The sequence below is a fragment of the Myotis nattereri genome (assembly GCF_964212035.1).
Source record: "Myotis nattereri genome assembly, chromosome: X".
NCBI lineage: Eukaryota > Metazoa > Chordata > Mammalia > Chiroptera > Vespertilionidae > Myotis > Myotis nattereri.
Window position 1 is genome coordinate 65,965,709 of NC_138078.1, and position 17,085 is coordinate 65,982,793.

Consider the following 17,085-nt stretch of genomic DNA (forward strand, 5'->3'; position numbering starts at 1 on the left):
TTAGTAGTAAAATTTCCTTAACTGCCTAAATTTCCCCCAAGCTTAAGCATTTGTGAGTTCTTAAATTTTCTTCCATCTATAGGGCCCCTTGCTTACAGAGGAACTTCTTTGAATAGTGGCTACAGAACAATGTGGTGAGCCACGAATTAGTGATACAAGGAACTAGTGTGAGGTATGTTAGGGAAGTCCTCAGACTAAAAATCTGCAGAACGTGTTGTATGTCTTGGCGCTGCCAACAATTTCTGTGAGCCAGAATTTTCTCATATATAACATGAGGAGTTTGGGGCTTATTCTTGAAGGCCTTGAAACTCAAATGATAGTTCATGGACCAGCAACATTGCATTACCTAAAACAGATATTCTAAAACTTTGTCAGTTCAGGGAGCCTACAGTATCTCAGTGGTATGTTCATAGCGCTCCTGGACCAAAAGTAATACCTGAATAGCCAATTTATTAATTATTTGGGTAAAAAATAAATAAAACAATAAGCACTGGTATCCTGACAATTTAGCCCATTGAAAAAATAATATACATAAACTGAGAGAAAAATAATATTTTATACCATTATTAAATAGCCCTTAATATTTACTAATGGGATATGTGTGTCTGTTGGCACTACATGAATTGTTAAATCTTGGAATCTGATTGGACAGCACCACTTTAATTTCATTTTTGTTTTTTTCAGTTCTCACCAGAGGATATTTTTCCATTGGTTTTTAAAGAGAGTAGAAGAGAGAGGGAAAGACAGAGAGAAATATTGATGTGAGAGAAACACATTGATTGGTTGCCTCCTGCATGACCCCTGACAATGGCCCCAGCAGGGAGAAATCTGCAACCGAGGTATGTGCCCTTGATTGGAATTGAACCCTGAACCCTTTGGTCCGCAGGCCAATGCTCTATCCACTGAGCCAAACCAGCTAGGGCTAATTTCTTGTTCTACATTGATTTTTATGCAATATTTGTGTTTTGTGACAGCAACTGCCAAAAACTCAATTTCACACAGATAGGACTTTATAAAGAATAAAATGTAATTTAATGTTGATACTGCAAACTACTGTTTGTAGTTTATATGGTGTCTGATAGATGACACTATGTTTCCCTTGTAAATTTAAAATACCTGTGTGCCCCTGTGAGTTTACTGAGGTGCTGTGGAATTCCTCGACAAACAGTTTGGAAATTGTGGACCTAGTAGAAAAGCAAAATCTCAGACCCAACCTAAGATAGAATAGATCTGAATACTTGTTTTAATAGATCCTCAGGTGATTCATATGCAATTATAGTTTTAAAAGCACTGATAAAAGCCACCCACTATCATGACAATTCTGTTTCTTTATTTTATGAATAGGAAAGACAAATTAGGTCGCTCACTGGCTCTCTTTAAGTTATAATTTCCAAGTATAGTCCTCCCTCGGTATCCACCTGATGTGTAACCTGTGGATATGGCAGGCTGCCTCTAATTCTGGCATCCTTGGTTTTCTCTTGCCCTTGAATTAAGCCTAGAAGAGATACTATCCATATGACCCACATCCTGTTCTTTGAATCATCTTTACTCTTCGTGATTGAAGGAATGTAATGACTTTATATATTTACAGGGTGTAGCTAAAGAAAGTTTACAGTTGTTGTATGGATATTAATACAATAATGAATAAATAATAATACAGGAATAAACTGTTTCCCATACTCATGACTGTAAACCCACTTTTCCCTCACCCTGTGTGTGTGTACATATATACATATAAAAAAGTCAAAAGTGGAACCTCTCTGCATTTACCATGGTCCTTACTTCCCAGTGGTTCACAAACAAGATTTTTGAGACTGTTAAGTCACTCGTGAAAGCCTTTCAGGTGGTATTTTGTGCTAGTCATGTTGCTAAGATAGAGTTTTTGCTTATGGCACTAAAGGATAATTTTGTTAGTTGATTGAAAATATATCTCTCATAATTAGTGACTCATCAGGAACTTCATTCATTCTGGGAGATTTGGACTTTTTAAAACAATTTATGTATTGGTTGATGTGTTACTGTAGTGTTCTATTTTGTGGGTTGATATTTTACAGAGGTTTAGGAAGCCAGGGTCCTACATTACTTAGGTGGCCACACAGCTGCTGAGGGGTGCCTTGTTAATACTGCAGTTATGACTTTCCAGAGGCTAATGAGATGCTCTCTGGGGGTATACCAGGGAGAATTTTGTAGCTCTTACTAGCAAATAGATGAGCTTTTGTTTTTCCTGGTGAACGCATTCTAGATCTTGAAGTATATTGACCTTGAGCCTCCCAATGAGAAAGGAGAAAGCTACAGGGATTTGGAGAGGAGATGGGATTGGAAATGCCTCAATGACTCCATATTCATTAGAAAAGTGAATAAACAAAGGCTATTCACTAATGCAAAAGAGCAATGCTTCGCCTCTCAGCAAGTTGCCTGCCTTCATTACTAATGGTCCTAGATCTTATTATCCTTTCTCAGGCTTGGATTTTATGCAATGAGGAAATTAAGCAAATAAATGATTTTTGCTTTCTTCCATTTCCTTAGATTTCCCTACTGATTATAAAGAACAGGAATTATAATTGAATGAAAGGGGTGGTTTTTGTGAAGAGATCATTAGTATAATACTAGAGGCCCCGTGCATGAATTCATGCATGGATGGGGTCTGGCTGGCTGGCCCAGCCCCAATTGGGGCGGATCGGGACCGGGTCTGTCGGGATGAAGAGGCAGCGGAGGTTAACCAGCCAGCCCGCCCCAATTGGGGCACGATTAGGGCTGGGCTGGCTGGGGGGAAGGGCCATGAGTGATTGGCCAGTAGGACCTGCCCCCGATTGGGGTGGGGGGACTGATTGGGGGCAGGATGAGCCATGGGGAGGGGTTGTGGGTTGTGAGCTAGCTGCCCCCCTTGAATGGGGTGAGGGGGTTGATAGGTGGTAAGCAGCCAGAGGAGGGATCATGGGAGGTTGGCCAGCCAGCTCCACCCTGTTTGGTGTGGTGGGGGCTGATCAGGAATGGAGCTGGCTGGGGAGAGGGGCCGCAGGACCATTGGGGTGGTGGGGGCTGATCAGGGGTGGGGCCAGCTGTGGGAGGGGCTGTGGGTGTTTGGATGGCTGACCCTGCCCCAGAATGGGTTGGGGGGCTGATTGAGGGTGGAGCTGGCTGGGGGGAGGTGCTGTGGGCTGATCGGGGTGGTGGGACCCATCAGGGGTGGGGCCAGCCAGGGGGAAGGGCCACGGGGGGGGGGTGTTGGCTTATCACCCTGTCCTTGATCGGGGTGGGAGTGGCCAATCATGAGTGGGGCCAGCTGGGGAGAGGGGCCGCAGAAGGTTGGTCGGCCAGCGCCACCCCCTGATTGAGCCAGTTCGTTGGCCAAAGTAGGCATCATTGGGACTGGTTGTTCCTGTCATTATGGCATTACGGTCGCTGGCTTTTTATATATATAGATAGGACTCCTTTCTATCTTGTTTATTCTAGGCCAGCCTTAATAGCATGCTGAGTGTTTACAGTGAAACAGGAGACTATGGCAACGTGAAGGTCAGTGGTGAAATCCTTCTCCACATCAGCTACTGCTACAAAACTGGCGGGCTCCATATTTTTGTCAAGAATTGCAAAAATCTGGCCATAGGAGATGAAAAGAAACAGAGGACAGATGCGTAAGCACGTAACATATTCTGCTGTTTATTTCAATTGCTGCATTTTTTTGTCAGTATATGTGTTTCTTTTATAGAATACTAGAGACCTGGTGCATGAAATGCATGCATGGGAGAGGGTCCCTCAGTCCAGCATGCACCCTCTAGCAATCCGGGACACCTCAGGCGATGTCCGACTGTGGGTTTAGGTCCAATTCCATAGGGATCCCTGTGGGATCAGGCCTAAACTGGCAGTCAGACCTCCCTCTTGCAATCGGGCCCACTGGCTCTTAAACTCTTGCCTACCTGCCTGATTACCCCTAACCACCTCTGCCTTGGCCCCTGTCATGGCGGCTTCGTCCAGAAGGACATCGGAATGACATTGGAAGGTTGTTCAGCTGTCCGGTCTAATTAGCATTTTATGCTTTTATTATTATAGATTCTTTTTTAAGCTAATTTATCTTTTTTCAATTAAATTTTTTGGGGTGACATTGGTCAACATGAATTTATAGGTTTAAGATGTGATTTTCTATGTTATAAGATCTGTATATTGCACCATGTGCCCATCACCCAAAGTCAAATCTTCTCCTGTCACCTTATATTAGGATCCTCTTCTCCCCCATACCATTCACCCTGGCAACCACCACACTGCTGTTTGTGTTCACGACTTTCAGTTTTATATCCCATATATGAGTGAAATCATGTAGTTCTTAATGTTTTCTGACTGACTTATTTTACTTAGCATAATATTCTTAAGGACCATCCATGTTGTTGCAAATTTACAAATGGCACTATTTCATCCTTTCTTATGGCTGAGTAGTATTCCATTGTGCATATGCACCACATATTCTTTATCTAGTCCTCTACTGCAAAACACTTTGGTTGTTTCCATCTCTTGGCCACTGTAAATAAAGCTGCAATGAACATAGGGGTACATATATCTTTTTGAACACATGATTTCCAGGTTGTAGAATATGTGATCAGAAGAGGGATTGCTGGCACATATAGTAACTATATTCTTAATTTTTTGAGGTATTGCCAGACTGCTTTCCATAGTGGTTGTCTGCATTTCCACCAGCAGTGAATGAGGATTCTCTTTTTTCCACTTCTCCAATACTTGTTATTGCTTGTCTTGTTGATAAAGGCTGCTCTAAAAGGTGTAAGGTAGTGTCTTATTGTAGTGATTATTTGCATTTCCCTAATTGCCAGTGAGGTTAAACATCTTTTCTTATAACCATTGGCTATTCATATGTCTTCTTGGGATAGCTATATTTTTAGTTCGTCTGCCGACTTTTTTTTTTTATTGCGTTGTTTGTTTGGTGTTGAGTTTTATGAGTTCTTTATATATTTTGGAAATTAAACCTTTTTTAGAGCTACTGTTTGCAAATATCATCTTCTACTTGGTTGGCTGCTTCATTGTTTTGTTGTCACTTTCTGTTGCTCTGCAGAAGCTTTCTAGTTAGATATAGTCCCATTAATTTATTTTTGCTTTTACTTCCCTTGCCTTTGGGGTCAAGTTCATAAAATGTTGTCTATGACCAAGGTCCACAAGATTGGTACCTATATTGTTTTCTGTGTAACTTACTGTTTCAGGTCTTGTATTTAGGTCTTTGATCCATTTTAAATGAATTTTTGTACATGGAGATAAACTGCAATCCAGTTTCATTCATTTGCATGTGACTTTCCAATTTTACCAGCACCATTATGAAGAGACTGTGTTTACTCCATTGTATGTTTCTGGGTCCTTGTCAAAAATTACCTGTCCATATACATGTGGTTTTATAACTGGGATTTCTATTCTGTTCCATTGATCTGTGTGTCTGTTTCTCTGCCAGTACCATGTTATTTTGATTATAACTCTGTAGTATAATTTGAAGTCAAGTTGCTTGATACTTCCAGCTTGGTTCTTTTTTCTCAGGATTGCTTTAGCCATCAGGTATCTTTTGTGGTTCCACACAAATCTGATGATTTCTTGGTCTCTTTATTTTTTAAAAAATGACATTGGGATTTTGATGGGGATTGCATTAAATCTGTATACTGCTTTGGGTAATATGGCTATTTTAACTATGTTGATTATTCCAATCCCTGAACACAGAATATAAATATTTTTTTTCATTTTGATGTGTCTTTTTAAAATCTCTTTTAGTAAGGCTTTATAATTTTCAGTATCTAGGTCTTTTGCATTCTTTGTTAAGTTTATTCCTAGGCATTTTATTCTTTTGTTGCAATTGCAAAAGGAATTTTTTTTTCATTTCTTGTTCTGAGGTTTTTTTGTTAGTATACAGGAAGGCAATGGATTTTTGCACAATAATTTGTATTCTGCAACTTGACTGTATTTGTTTAGTTTTTTAAATAATTTTTATTGTTGAAAGTACTAAATATGTCTCCGTTTCCCCGATTGACTTCCTCCAACCCGCCCCTGTCCCCCCACTCCCCACCCCATGCCTTCAGCACCCTATTGTCTGTGTCTATGGGTTATGAAAATGTGACTACAAGGTCTTTTGTTGATTACCTTTCAACCACCCACCCTCCCCAGCCTTCCCTCTGAGATTCCGCACTCTGTTCCATCCTTCCATGTCTCTGGATCTATACTGTTCATCAGTTTATTTTGTTCATTAGATTCCACATATGAGTGTGATCATGTGATACTTGTCTTTCTCTGACTGACTTATTTCACTTAGCTGATACTCTCCAGGAACCTCCATGCTGTATCAAAGTGTAAGAGATTCTTCTTTTTTTACTGCTGCATAGTATTCCATGGTATAAATGTACCACAGCTTTCTTATCCACCCATCTACTGATGGGCACTTGGGGTGTTTCCCAATCTTAGCTATTGTAAATTGTGCTGCTATGAACATAGGAGTGCATACATTCTTTCTGACTGGTGCTTCAGGTTTCTTAGGATATATTCCTAGAAGTGAGATCACTGGGTCAAATGGCAGTTCCATATATAATTTTTTGAGGAAATGCCATACTGCTTTCCATAATGGTTGCACCAGTCTGCATTCTCCCCAGCAGTGTACTACGGTTCCCTTTTCTCCATATCCTTGTCAGCAGTTGTTATTTATTGATTTGTTGATGATAGACATTCTGGCAGGTGTGAGATGGTACTTCATTGTCTTTTTGATTTGCATCTCTCAGTTGATTAGTGACTTTGAGCATTCTTTCATATGTCTCTTGGCCATCAGTACGTCCTTATTGGAGAAGTGTCTGTTTAGGTCCTTTGCCATTTTTTAATTGGATTGTTTGTCTTCCTTTTGGTAAGTTGTATGAGTTCCTTATATATTTTGGATATTAACCCTTTATCAGATGTATCACTGCCAAATATGGGCTCCAATGCAGTGGGCTCTCTTTTTGTTTTATTGATGGTTTCTTTTACTGTGCGGACGCTTTTCATTTTGATGTAGTTTCATTTGTTTATTTTATCCTTAGTTTCCTTTGCCTTACATATGCCTATACTCCTCAAAATATTTAGGAAAATCCAAGAAGAAGGAATAATTCCAAACTACCTTTATGGGACCTACACTATCTTAATTCCAAAGCCAGAGAAAGACACTACAAAGAAAGAAAATTACAGAACAATATCCCTGATGAACATAGATGCTAAAATCCTCAACAAAATATTAGCAAATCACATTAAGTAATGTATTAAAAAGATCATACACCATGACAAAGTGGGATTTATTCCAGGGATGCAAGACTGGTACAATATCCACTAATCAATAAATGTGATACATCACATAAACAAATTGAAAGACAAAAATCACATGGTCATATCAATAGATGCAGAAAAAGCATTTGACAAAATCCAACACCCAGTTTTCATAAAACTCTCAGCAAAGTGGGAATAGAGGTAGCAGATCTCAAAATGATAAAGGCCATATATGACAAACCTAATGCCAAAATCATACTCAGTGGGTAGAACTAAAACCATTTCCCCTAAGAACAGGAACAAGACAGGGATGTCCACTTTAACCACTCTTATTCAACATAGTACTGGAAGTCCTAGCCACAGTAATCAGACAAGAAGACTGCCTTGGTTTATATGGACATTTTAATGACGTTGATTCTACCAATCCATGAACACGGTATGTTCTTCCATTTCTTTATGTCTTCCTCTATCTCTTTTTAAAATGTCCTGTAGTTTTCTGAGTACATGTCTTTTACTTCTTTAGTTAAATTTATTCCTAGGTATCCTAATTTTTTTTGGTGCAATGGTAAATGGGATTTTTTTCATTTCTCTTTCTGTGAGTTCATTATTGGTGTATAAAGAGTCCATAGATTCCTAGATATTAATTTTGTATCCTGCTACATTGCCGAATTCATTAATTAAGTCTAGTAGTTTTTTGAGGGAGTCCTTGGGTTTTCTATGTATAGTAGCAAGTCATATGCAAATAAGGACAGTTTTACTTCTTCTTTTCCAATTTAGATGCTTTTTATTTCTTCTTCTTGTCTGATCACTATGGCTAGCAATTCCAGTACTATATCGAACAGGAATGTTGAAAGTGGGCATCCCTGTCTTGTTCCTGTTCTTCTTTCTCCAGATTCCTGTGACTACTCAGGGTCTTTTCTTTTTCCAGATGAATTTTTGGAGAGTTCTTTCTAGGTCTGTGAAGTATGCCACTGGTATTTTAATGGGGATTACATTGAATCTAGAAATTGCTTTGTGTAGTATGGACATTTTAATGATGTTGATTCTACCAGTCCATGAACACAGTATGCTGTTTCATCTGTTTATGTCTTTCTCTATCTCTTTTGTAAATGTCCTACAGTTTTCTGAGTACAAGTCTTTTACCTCCTTAGTTAAGTTTATTCCTAGGTATCTTAATTTTTGTGTACAATGGTATATGGAATTGATTTTTCCCCATTGTTATCTGAGAAGATGCTTGGTGTGATTTCTATCTTCCTGAAGTTGAAGAGACTTTGCCTGTTTCTCAATATGTGGTTTATCTTTGAAAATGTCCTATGTGCCCTTGAGAAGAATGTATGTTCTGTGGCTTTGGGGTGAAATGTTCTGAAGATGTCAATTAATTCCATCTAATCTAGTGAGTCATTTGGTATTGATGTTTCTTTGCTGATTTTTTGTTTAGAGGATTTATCCAGTGGTGTCATGGGGTATTAAAGTTCCCTACTCTGATTGTATTGCTGTCTATCTCACCCTTCATATCCTCCAGAAGGTTTTTTATGTATTTTGGTGCTCCTATATTGGGTGCATATATGTTTTCCAGAGTTATATCCCCGTGTTGAATTGCTCTCTTTAGTATTAGGAAGTGTCCTTCCTTATCTCTTGTTCTGGCCTTCACTTTAGGTTCTAGTTTGTCAGATTACTAAGTATTGCTACCCCCAGCTTTTTTTCTCATTTCCATTCACCTGGAAAAAAATATTTCCATTCCTACACTATCAGCTTGTGTGAGTCCTTTGTTCTGAGGTGGGTCTCTTGTAGACAGCAGATATAAGGGTCATGTTTTTTTTTAATATATTTTATTGATTTTTTATAGAGAAGAAGGGAGAGGGATAGAGAGTTAGAAACATTGATGAGAGAGATCGATCAGCTGCCTCCTGCACGCCCCCCACTAGGGATGTGCCCACAACCAGAGTACATGCCCTTGACCGGAATCGAACCCGGGACTCTTGAGTCCGCAGGTCGACACTCTATCCACTGAGCTAAACCGGTTTGGCAAGGGTCATGTTTTTTATCCATTAAGCTACCCTATGTCTTTTGATTGGAACATTTAATCCATTTACACTCAAGGTTATTATTGATAGGTACTTGTTTGTCATATTTTTATTCTTTATGCCTGTGTTCCTTCATCCCTTCCTATTTCTTCTTTTAACAACAGTCCCATTAGCATTTCTTGCATTTCTGGTTTTGTGGTAGTAAACTCTCATAGCCCTTTTTGTCTTTGAAGCTATTGATTTCATCTTCAATTTTGAATGATAACCTTACTGGGTATAGTATTCTTGGATTCTGACCCTTGCTTTGCATTACTTTGTATATTTCATTCCACTCCCTTCTGATCTGATGTGTTTCTGTTGAGAAATCAGTTGATAGTCTAATGGAAGAGCCCTTATAGTTAACTTTCTGTCTCTCTGGCCACCAATTTAATTAGTATGTGTCTTGGTGTCGGTTTTTTTGGTTCATCTTATTTGGGACTCTGAGCTTCTTGGATTTTTGTGATTTTTTTCTTTACAATATCAGGGAAATTTTCTGCCATTATTTCTTCAAACAGGTTTTCTATTCCTTGCTCAGTTTCCTCTTCTTCTGGTACTCCTATTATGTGGAAGTTGTTTCATTTCATCTTGTCACAAAGCTCCCTTAGGCTCTCTTCCTTTTTTAAAAATTTGTTTTCCAGTTGCTGCTTTGCTTGGATGTTTTTTCCTACCTTGTCTTCTAGTTCACTGATGCAGTCCTAAGCTTCTTCTAGTCTGCTGTTAATGTTTTCTATTGTGTTCTTTATTGCAGCTATGTCATTCTTCATTTATTCTTGGATATTCTTCATTTCTTCTTGATTCTTACACGTTATTGAATTTGTCTTTCATCCTTTTGAGCATCCTTATGAAAATTGCTCTGAATTCTTTCTCTGACATATTGCTTGCCTCCATTTTGTTTACTTCTTTTTCCAGTGATTCCTCCTTTTCTTTTGTATGGGGGTTGTTTCTTTGTCTCCCCATATTCACTCCTCTCAGGTTGCCTGCTTATGTGGCTCACTCTCTATTATGTTGACCAAAACACACAAAATACAATTTGATAAGACATGGCACAGAGGGAACAAAACACAAATGTATTCACAACACCAATAACCCCCCCCCAAAAAAAAAAAAATTGACCACCAGATAAGAGAGTATTAGGGGAGAGAAAAGAGTGCAAAAATGATATTGAGAAAAGGATAAAAGGTAAGAGAGAAAAAAAAAGAAGAAAAAAATAAAGGAAAAAGAATTCAATTGTATGAGTAGAAAACTCCACAAAACCAACAACTAATAAAAAATTTCAAACACTCATAAAAAAAGAAGGGGGGGTGAATCTGAAGATGCAGAACTTATTTCCAGAAGGTAAGGTAAAGGAATTGAATGAATGAGGAAATGGCCATGATTCAGTTCAGAGGAAGTAGAAAGAGAATGAGTGTACAAGAAGAAAAGTAAAAAACAAAATACTCAATTAAAAATAATAATAATAATAATGATAATTAAAACTAATAATAATGATGAAAAATATATATTAAATTATATAAATAAAAGAAAATTTATCCTATATAATTAAAGTGAAATATGCAAATTGACCCTAATGGTGGAACAACTGGGAAGGACTGGTCACTGTGATGTGCACTGACCACCAAGGGGAAGATGCTTAATGCAGGAGCTACCTCCTGGTAGTTAGTGAACTTCCACAGGAGGAGGGCCACTCAGCCAGAATCCAACTCAGAGCTGGCCTGCACAGTGGCAGTTGAGGGAGCTTCTCCACTGGAGAGCAGGCCTCAGCTGTCAGTTGGACATCCCCTGAGGGCTCCAAGGCTGCCAGAGGGGTGTCTGACTGCCACCCTAGGCCTGATCCCCCAGGGAGTGGACCTAAGCCAGCAGGTGGACATCCTCCAAGGGCTCTCAGGCCGTCAGAGGAATTTCTTACTGCCAGCTTAGGCTTGATCCACTGTGGAGTGGGCATAAGCCAGCAGGTGGACATCCCCCAAGGGCTCCCTGGCTATGAGAAGGCTTTCTAACTGCCAGCTTAGGCCTGATCCCCTGGGTAGAAGGCCTAAACCATCAGTCAGACATCCCATGAGGGGTCTCACACTGTGAGAGTGTATAGGCTGGGCTGAGCGATGCTCGCCCCCCCCCCCCCCCAAGTGAGTACACACATTTTTGTGCATTGGGCCTCTAATATATATATATATATATATATATTTTTTTTTCCCCTCTCTTTCTCTATATATTCATCTATTTTTGGAAAAGGAGAATAGAGTAGAGAGCAGATAAGCCTGAGTTTGGTAAGTCAAACTAATTGAGCTATTAGTAGAAAAAGAGAACAAATGAGGCGAGGAAAAACAAAGCATAAATTAAAAAAAAAAACAATAAAACAAACAACAACATGAAGAAAGAACAAAATTGGCTAGAGAAGAAAGAGAAAAGAGAAAGTTGCATGGACTTGGAGCAGGGAAGAGGAAATTAGATATAGGAGTAAGCCAACAGAGACTACTATAATAATAATGTGTCGATAAATCAGCTAAAGAAGATCAATTTTTAACAAGGAGTAAAAAGAAAGGAGAGCGAAAACCTAAAGCAGTAACAAGAGAAGACAAACAGGGTGAAAAAAGTAGAAGTGAGAAGGAAAGGGTTGGCATAAAGGAAAAAATGAGATAGAGTAAAATAATGATAAAAAGTAAAAAAAAAACAAACTATTAATGTAGAACACTAATTCAAAAAAAAGAAATAAATGAAAGGATAAATAATAATAACAAATAAAAATAATAAACAAAAAGATAAAATAAAGAGAAAAAATTTAGTTTTTTAAGTAAAAAATAAACAAATAAAATAGTGAAGTAATGAAGTTTGTTCATAGTCAACACTGTGTTGAAGTTCCCAGCAATTCACTGCTCCTCTGTGTCAGACACCACAATCTTGGTTTCAGGCAAGTGGGATCAATTTGCCTACTTTGTTTTTCTGCCTGTTTTCAGTTGTATTTACACAAGCGTCTATTTCTGACATGGACTCTAGATGGCAGTATTTCTGTATTAGTTTCTGGGACCAAATGGCCCCTCAACCCAGTCCCCGAGGGCTCCCTGAGGAAATTTATAATATTTGTTTCCCTGTCGAGCTCAAGATTGGATGCGGCTGCATTGCTAAGAGGGGCCTGGTCTTCAGAACAAAAATGTCTGTTCAGGGTTGGAAGGATTGAACTGTCCCAGAGCTGGCTGCCTGATCATCTCTCTCTATTTTGTTCCCCAACTTCCACCAAAACACCTTCCCCTGCACCGTGGCCTTGGTGAGTGTTTGTAATTAAAAGGTCCTATGCACTGGATTTAGCCAGTAAAAGCAAGGGAATGATAAAGACAGAGAAACCACACCACTGCATGTCTCTCTCCCTGCAGCACTGCATGGCCTGTGCAGAACTTCAGGCTTCCTTTCTGGATGCAGCTTCCCATGTCTGTGGGCTTAGATCTAGAGTCCCCTGCTGCCAGAAGCCCTGTGGACCTGCTCTCATATTCAAGCACTACACTGTCCCCAGGGGACATGGATTTGGTGTAGCACAGTTTCCTTCTGAGACTCTAGTCCCAGCTGCACCTGTTTCTCCCTCCAGCCCAGATCCCTGATCCCACTTCTCTCCAGGTGACCTCTGACCTTTTCATCCATGGATTGTCTCACTAGCTGTATTTAATTCCTCAATTCCAGGTGGATGTTATTCAATTCAGCTGTTTCTTCTATATGCTCCGTGAGAAGGTGCATGGCCCATCTGCCTTTTTGGCCACCATTTTGTCTTCCCCTGGACCAACATTTTAGGAGCCTGCAGCCAGGGAGGCTGGAGTCTTGGTGTTCATGGGTTTTCAACCAAGGCAGCTGGTCCCTGGCCAGTGTGGCCGTAGAGTCCCGGGTGGTGTCTGAGATCTTCCTGGGTGGAGGTGAGGCTGGGCTCCTAATCACAGCCGCTTTCCCCTTCAAGATGGTGTGGTCTCTACAGCAGAGCCAGCTGCCCTGGGACAGATTTCATCAGTTGTAGTCTCCCGGCTAGGGGAGCCTGGTCTGCCAGTCCCCAGCAGTCCTGCAGAATATAACTGCCCCTCACTCACACGTACACACACGCCCCACACATCCACACACTCCTCTTTAGCTCTCTCACTCACTCACACTCTCTTCTTCAATGCTGTCCTGTCAGCTGCCATCATGGATCTCTCTCTTTGCTTCTTGATGACTCTGGATAACGGTTTATCAATTTTGTTTATCCTTCCAAAGAACTGTCGCTTGGTTTCATTTATTTTTTTGTAGTGGTTTTTTTTTAGTCTCTATGTTATTCATTTCTACTCCATCCTTATAATTTCCTTCCTTCTGCTTACTACGGGCTTTTCTTTTTGTTCTATTTCTAGTTCCTTAAGTTGTAGAGTTATATAGTTTATTGCTGATTTTTCTTGATTTTTGAGGTAGGCCTGTAGTGCTAGGAACTTCCCTCTCAGGACTGCTTTTGCTGTGTCCCATAGATTTTGGGTTGTTGGTGTTCATTTTCATTTGTTTCAAGGAATTTTTTTATTTCTTTCTTGACCTCGTTGGTAAACCATTCATTGTTTAATAACATGCTATTTTGCCTCCATGTGTTTAAATATTTTGGGGTGTTTTGCTGTAGTTGCTTTCTAATATTATGTCATTGTGATCTGAGAAGATTCTTGATATGATTTCAATCTTCTTGAACTTGTAGAGACTTGTTTTGTCTCCTAACAAGTGGCCTATCTTTGTGAATGATCCATGTGCACTTGAGAAAAATGTATATTCTGCTGCTTTGGAGTGAAATGTTCAATAAATGTCAATTAAATCCATCTGATCCAGTGTGTCCTTTAGAGTCTCTGTTTCCTTGTTAAGTTTTTGTCTGGAAGATATATCCAGTGAAGTCAGTGGGGTGTTAAAGTTCCCTACTATAACTATATTGTTGTCAATCTCTTCCTTAAATTTCTCCAGAAGTTTTTTATATATTTTGGTGCTCCTATATTGGGTGCATATATGTTTATCAGGGTTATATCCTCTTGTTGGATTGATCACTTTAATATTATGTGGTGACCATTCTTGTCTCTTGTGATAGCCTTCATTTTGTATTCTATTTTGTGGGATATGAGTATTGGTACTCCAGCTTCCCCCCCCCCCCCCATTTCCATGGATATATTTTTCCCATCCATTCACTCTCATCCTGTGTGTCTTTTGCTTTGAGTTGGGTCTCATAGACAGCATGTAGTTTGGTCATGTTTTTTATCCATTCAGCTACCTTATGCCTTTTGATTGGAGCATTTAATTCATTCACATAGGGCTATTATTGATAGGTACTTATTTATTGACATTTTAATTCGGTATGCCTAGGTTTCTATCTCTCTTTCTTCTTCTCATTACAGCAGTCACCTCAGCAATTCTTATAATGTACTCCTTTAGTTTTTTTTTTTCTTTTTTCTGTGAAGCTCTTTATTTGACTATTTACTATGATAGCCTTGGTGGATATAGTAATCTTGGTTTCAGACTCTTGCTTTTCATTACCTTGAGTACTTCATGCCATTCTTTTCTGTCTTATAGAGTTTCTGATGAGAAATTATGTGTCATCCTTATGGAAACACCTTTGTAGATAACAGTATGCTTTTATCTTGTTGCCTTTAAGACTCTATCTTTGTCTTTAATTTTTGGCATTTAAATTATGATGTGCCTGGGCATGGGCCTGTTTGGGTTCTTCTTGCTTGGTTTTCTCTGTGCCTCCCCAACTTGTGTGACTTTTTCCTTTACCAGCTTAGTGGAGTTTTCTGCCATTATTTCTTCAAATATGTTTTCTATCCTTTTCTCCCCTTCTGCCTCTTCTGGCAATCCTGCTATGCTTATATTGTTACTTTTCACATTGTCCTACAGCTTCCATAAGCTGTCCTCTTGTTTTGTAATTGTTTTTTTTGTTGTTGTTTTTTTTTTCTTTTTTCTTTTTGGTTCTCTGATTGTCGTGTGATTTTTTTCAATCCTGACTTCTAAATCACTGATTCAGGTTCAGCTTCCTCTAATATGCTGTATATTCCTTGCAATGTGTTCTTCAGTTGTGTTATGTCATTCTTTATTTCTGACTGTTCTTTTTACATAGTTACTATATCTTTTTTTATGCTGTTTTACATCTTTACCATCATTACTCTGAACTCTGTTTGAGATAAATTTCTTATCTCTGCTTCATTTATCTCTTCTTCTGGATAAATCTCTAATTTTTTCATTTGAGTTTTTTTTTTTCTTTATCTCCTCATTTTGGATGTCTGTTTGAATTTGTGACTATGTTTTAGGTAGATCCTCTACACCTCTCAATTTCTAGTGCAGGACAGTGTCAAAGGATGTGTTTGACTAATTAGATCAGGCAAAGACTCAAAGCCTCCAGAGTCCACCTCTGCCTACAGGCTGATAGGATTCCGATTTGAATTGCCCCCCCAGGCAATGCTCCTCAGTTGTGAGGAGAGATTTTTTTTAACAAAGTAATGCAGTTGCTATTGCCTGGAGGATAATTATTATTTTTAGTCTTTCAAGTGGCTTCAGGGCAAGGTGTTTTCCAATAGGTTGGGTCTTCTGTCTTCCCCCCTAGGCAAGGCAAATGTCTGTGTGGGAAAGATGTCCTCTGTTGTGAGGGGGAATGACTCAGCCCAGGAATCTGGGAGTATCTGCCTTCTGATCTCTAATCCCTGGGTCCCCAATCCTGCCTTCTGCTCACACAGTTCCAGTCCACTCTTCCCTCCTTCTGCTGGAACACCATGTGGGTGGCTCCACAAGGAATTTTGTGCATTGGCTGTTTACAAAGGTGCCTGAATTTTTCAGCCATCACTTCCTGGCAGAGAGCAACCCCGCTACTTTTCACAGTCAGATGTTTTGTGGGTCTCCTTCTCAGTTCTGGTGCTCTCTTCTGGGGGGCCCAACTTGGGGATTAGATCCAAGATCTCTCAGTGGCAAACCCCCACAGCTGAGATATCTCTATGGAACTTCAGTTGCTGTCTGTGGGGCCCTGGCCAGCCCTTTGGCACCTGCACCCCTCCTACCAATCTCTATGTGGTCTCCACCTTTGGTCCTCAGATATCAGGGTTCTCTCCAGCCAATCTTACCTTAAGTATTCAGGAAGTGTTTCTGTATTTTAGTTATAATTCCTGTTTGTTCCTGGGAGCATGTCCATGCAGCATCCACTTAATCTTCTGCCATTTTTAATCTCTTGTATTTGTTTATTGTTTCTAATAATTTTTTAGTGGAGTGTTTAGGGTTCTCTATATACAGTATCTGGTTGTTTGCAAAAGTGACAGTTTAACTTTTTCATTACCTATTTAGATGTCTTCTATTTCTTTCTCTTGCCTTGTTGCTCTGCTAGGACTTCCAGCACTAAGTTGAATGAGAGAGATGAGAATGGACATCCTTGTCTTGTTCCTGATCTTAGAGGAAAAGCTTTCAGTTTTTCACCATTGAGAATGATTTTAGCTGAGGGTTTATCATATATGGCCTTTATTATGTTGAGGTTCTTTCCTTCTATTCCTATTTTACTGATTGTTTTAATCATAAATGGATGTTGTACCTTATCAAATGCTTTTTCTGCATCTACTGATAAGATCATATGATTTTTATCCTTTCTTTTGTTAATGTGATGTATTACATTGATTGATTTGAGAATGTTGAACCATCTTGTGCCCCTGGAATAAACTCCATTTGATCATGATGTGTCATTTTTTGGATGTACTATTGTATTCAATTTGCTAGTATTTTGTTTAGGATATTTGCGTCTGTATTCATCAGGGATATTTGT

General features: G+C 39.4%; 1 protein-coding gene across 1 annotated transcript in view; it reads left to right on the forward strand.

Annotated features, from left to right (window-relative positions):
• SYTL5 (synaptotagmin like 5) overlaps window positions 1-17,085 on the forward strand; it is a 334,838-nt gene that overhangs the window by 224,548 nt on the left and 93,205 nt on the right. Inside the window, 1 exon segment of the mRNA XM_081081271.1 lies at window positions 3,454-3,632. Coding sequence (XP_080937397.1) covers window positions 3,454-3,632 — 179 coding nt within the window.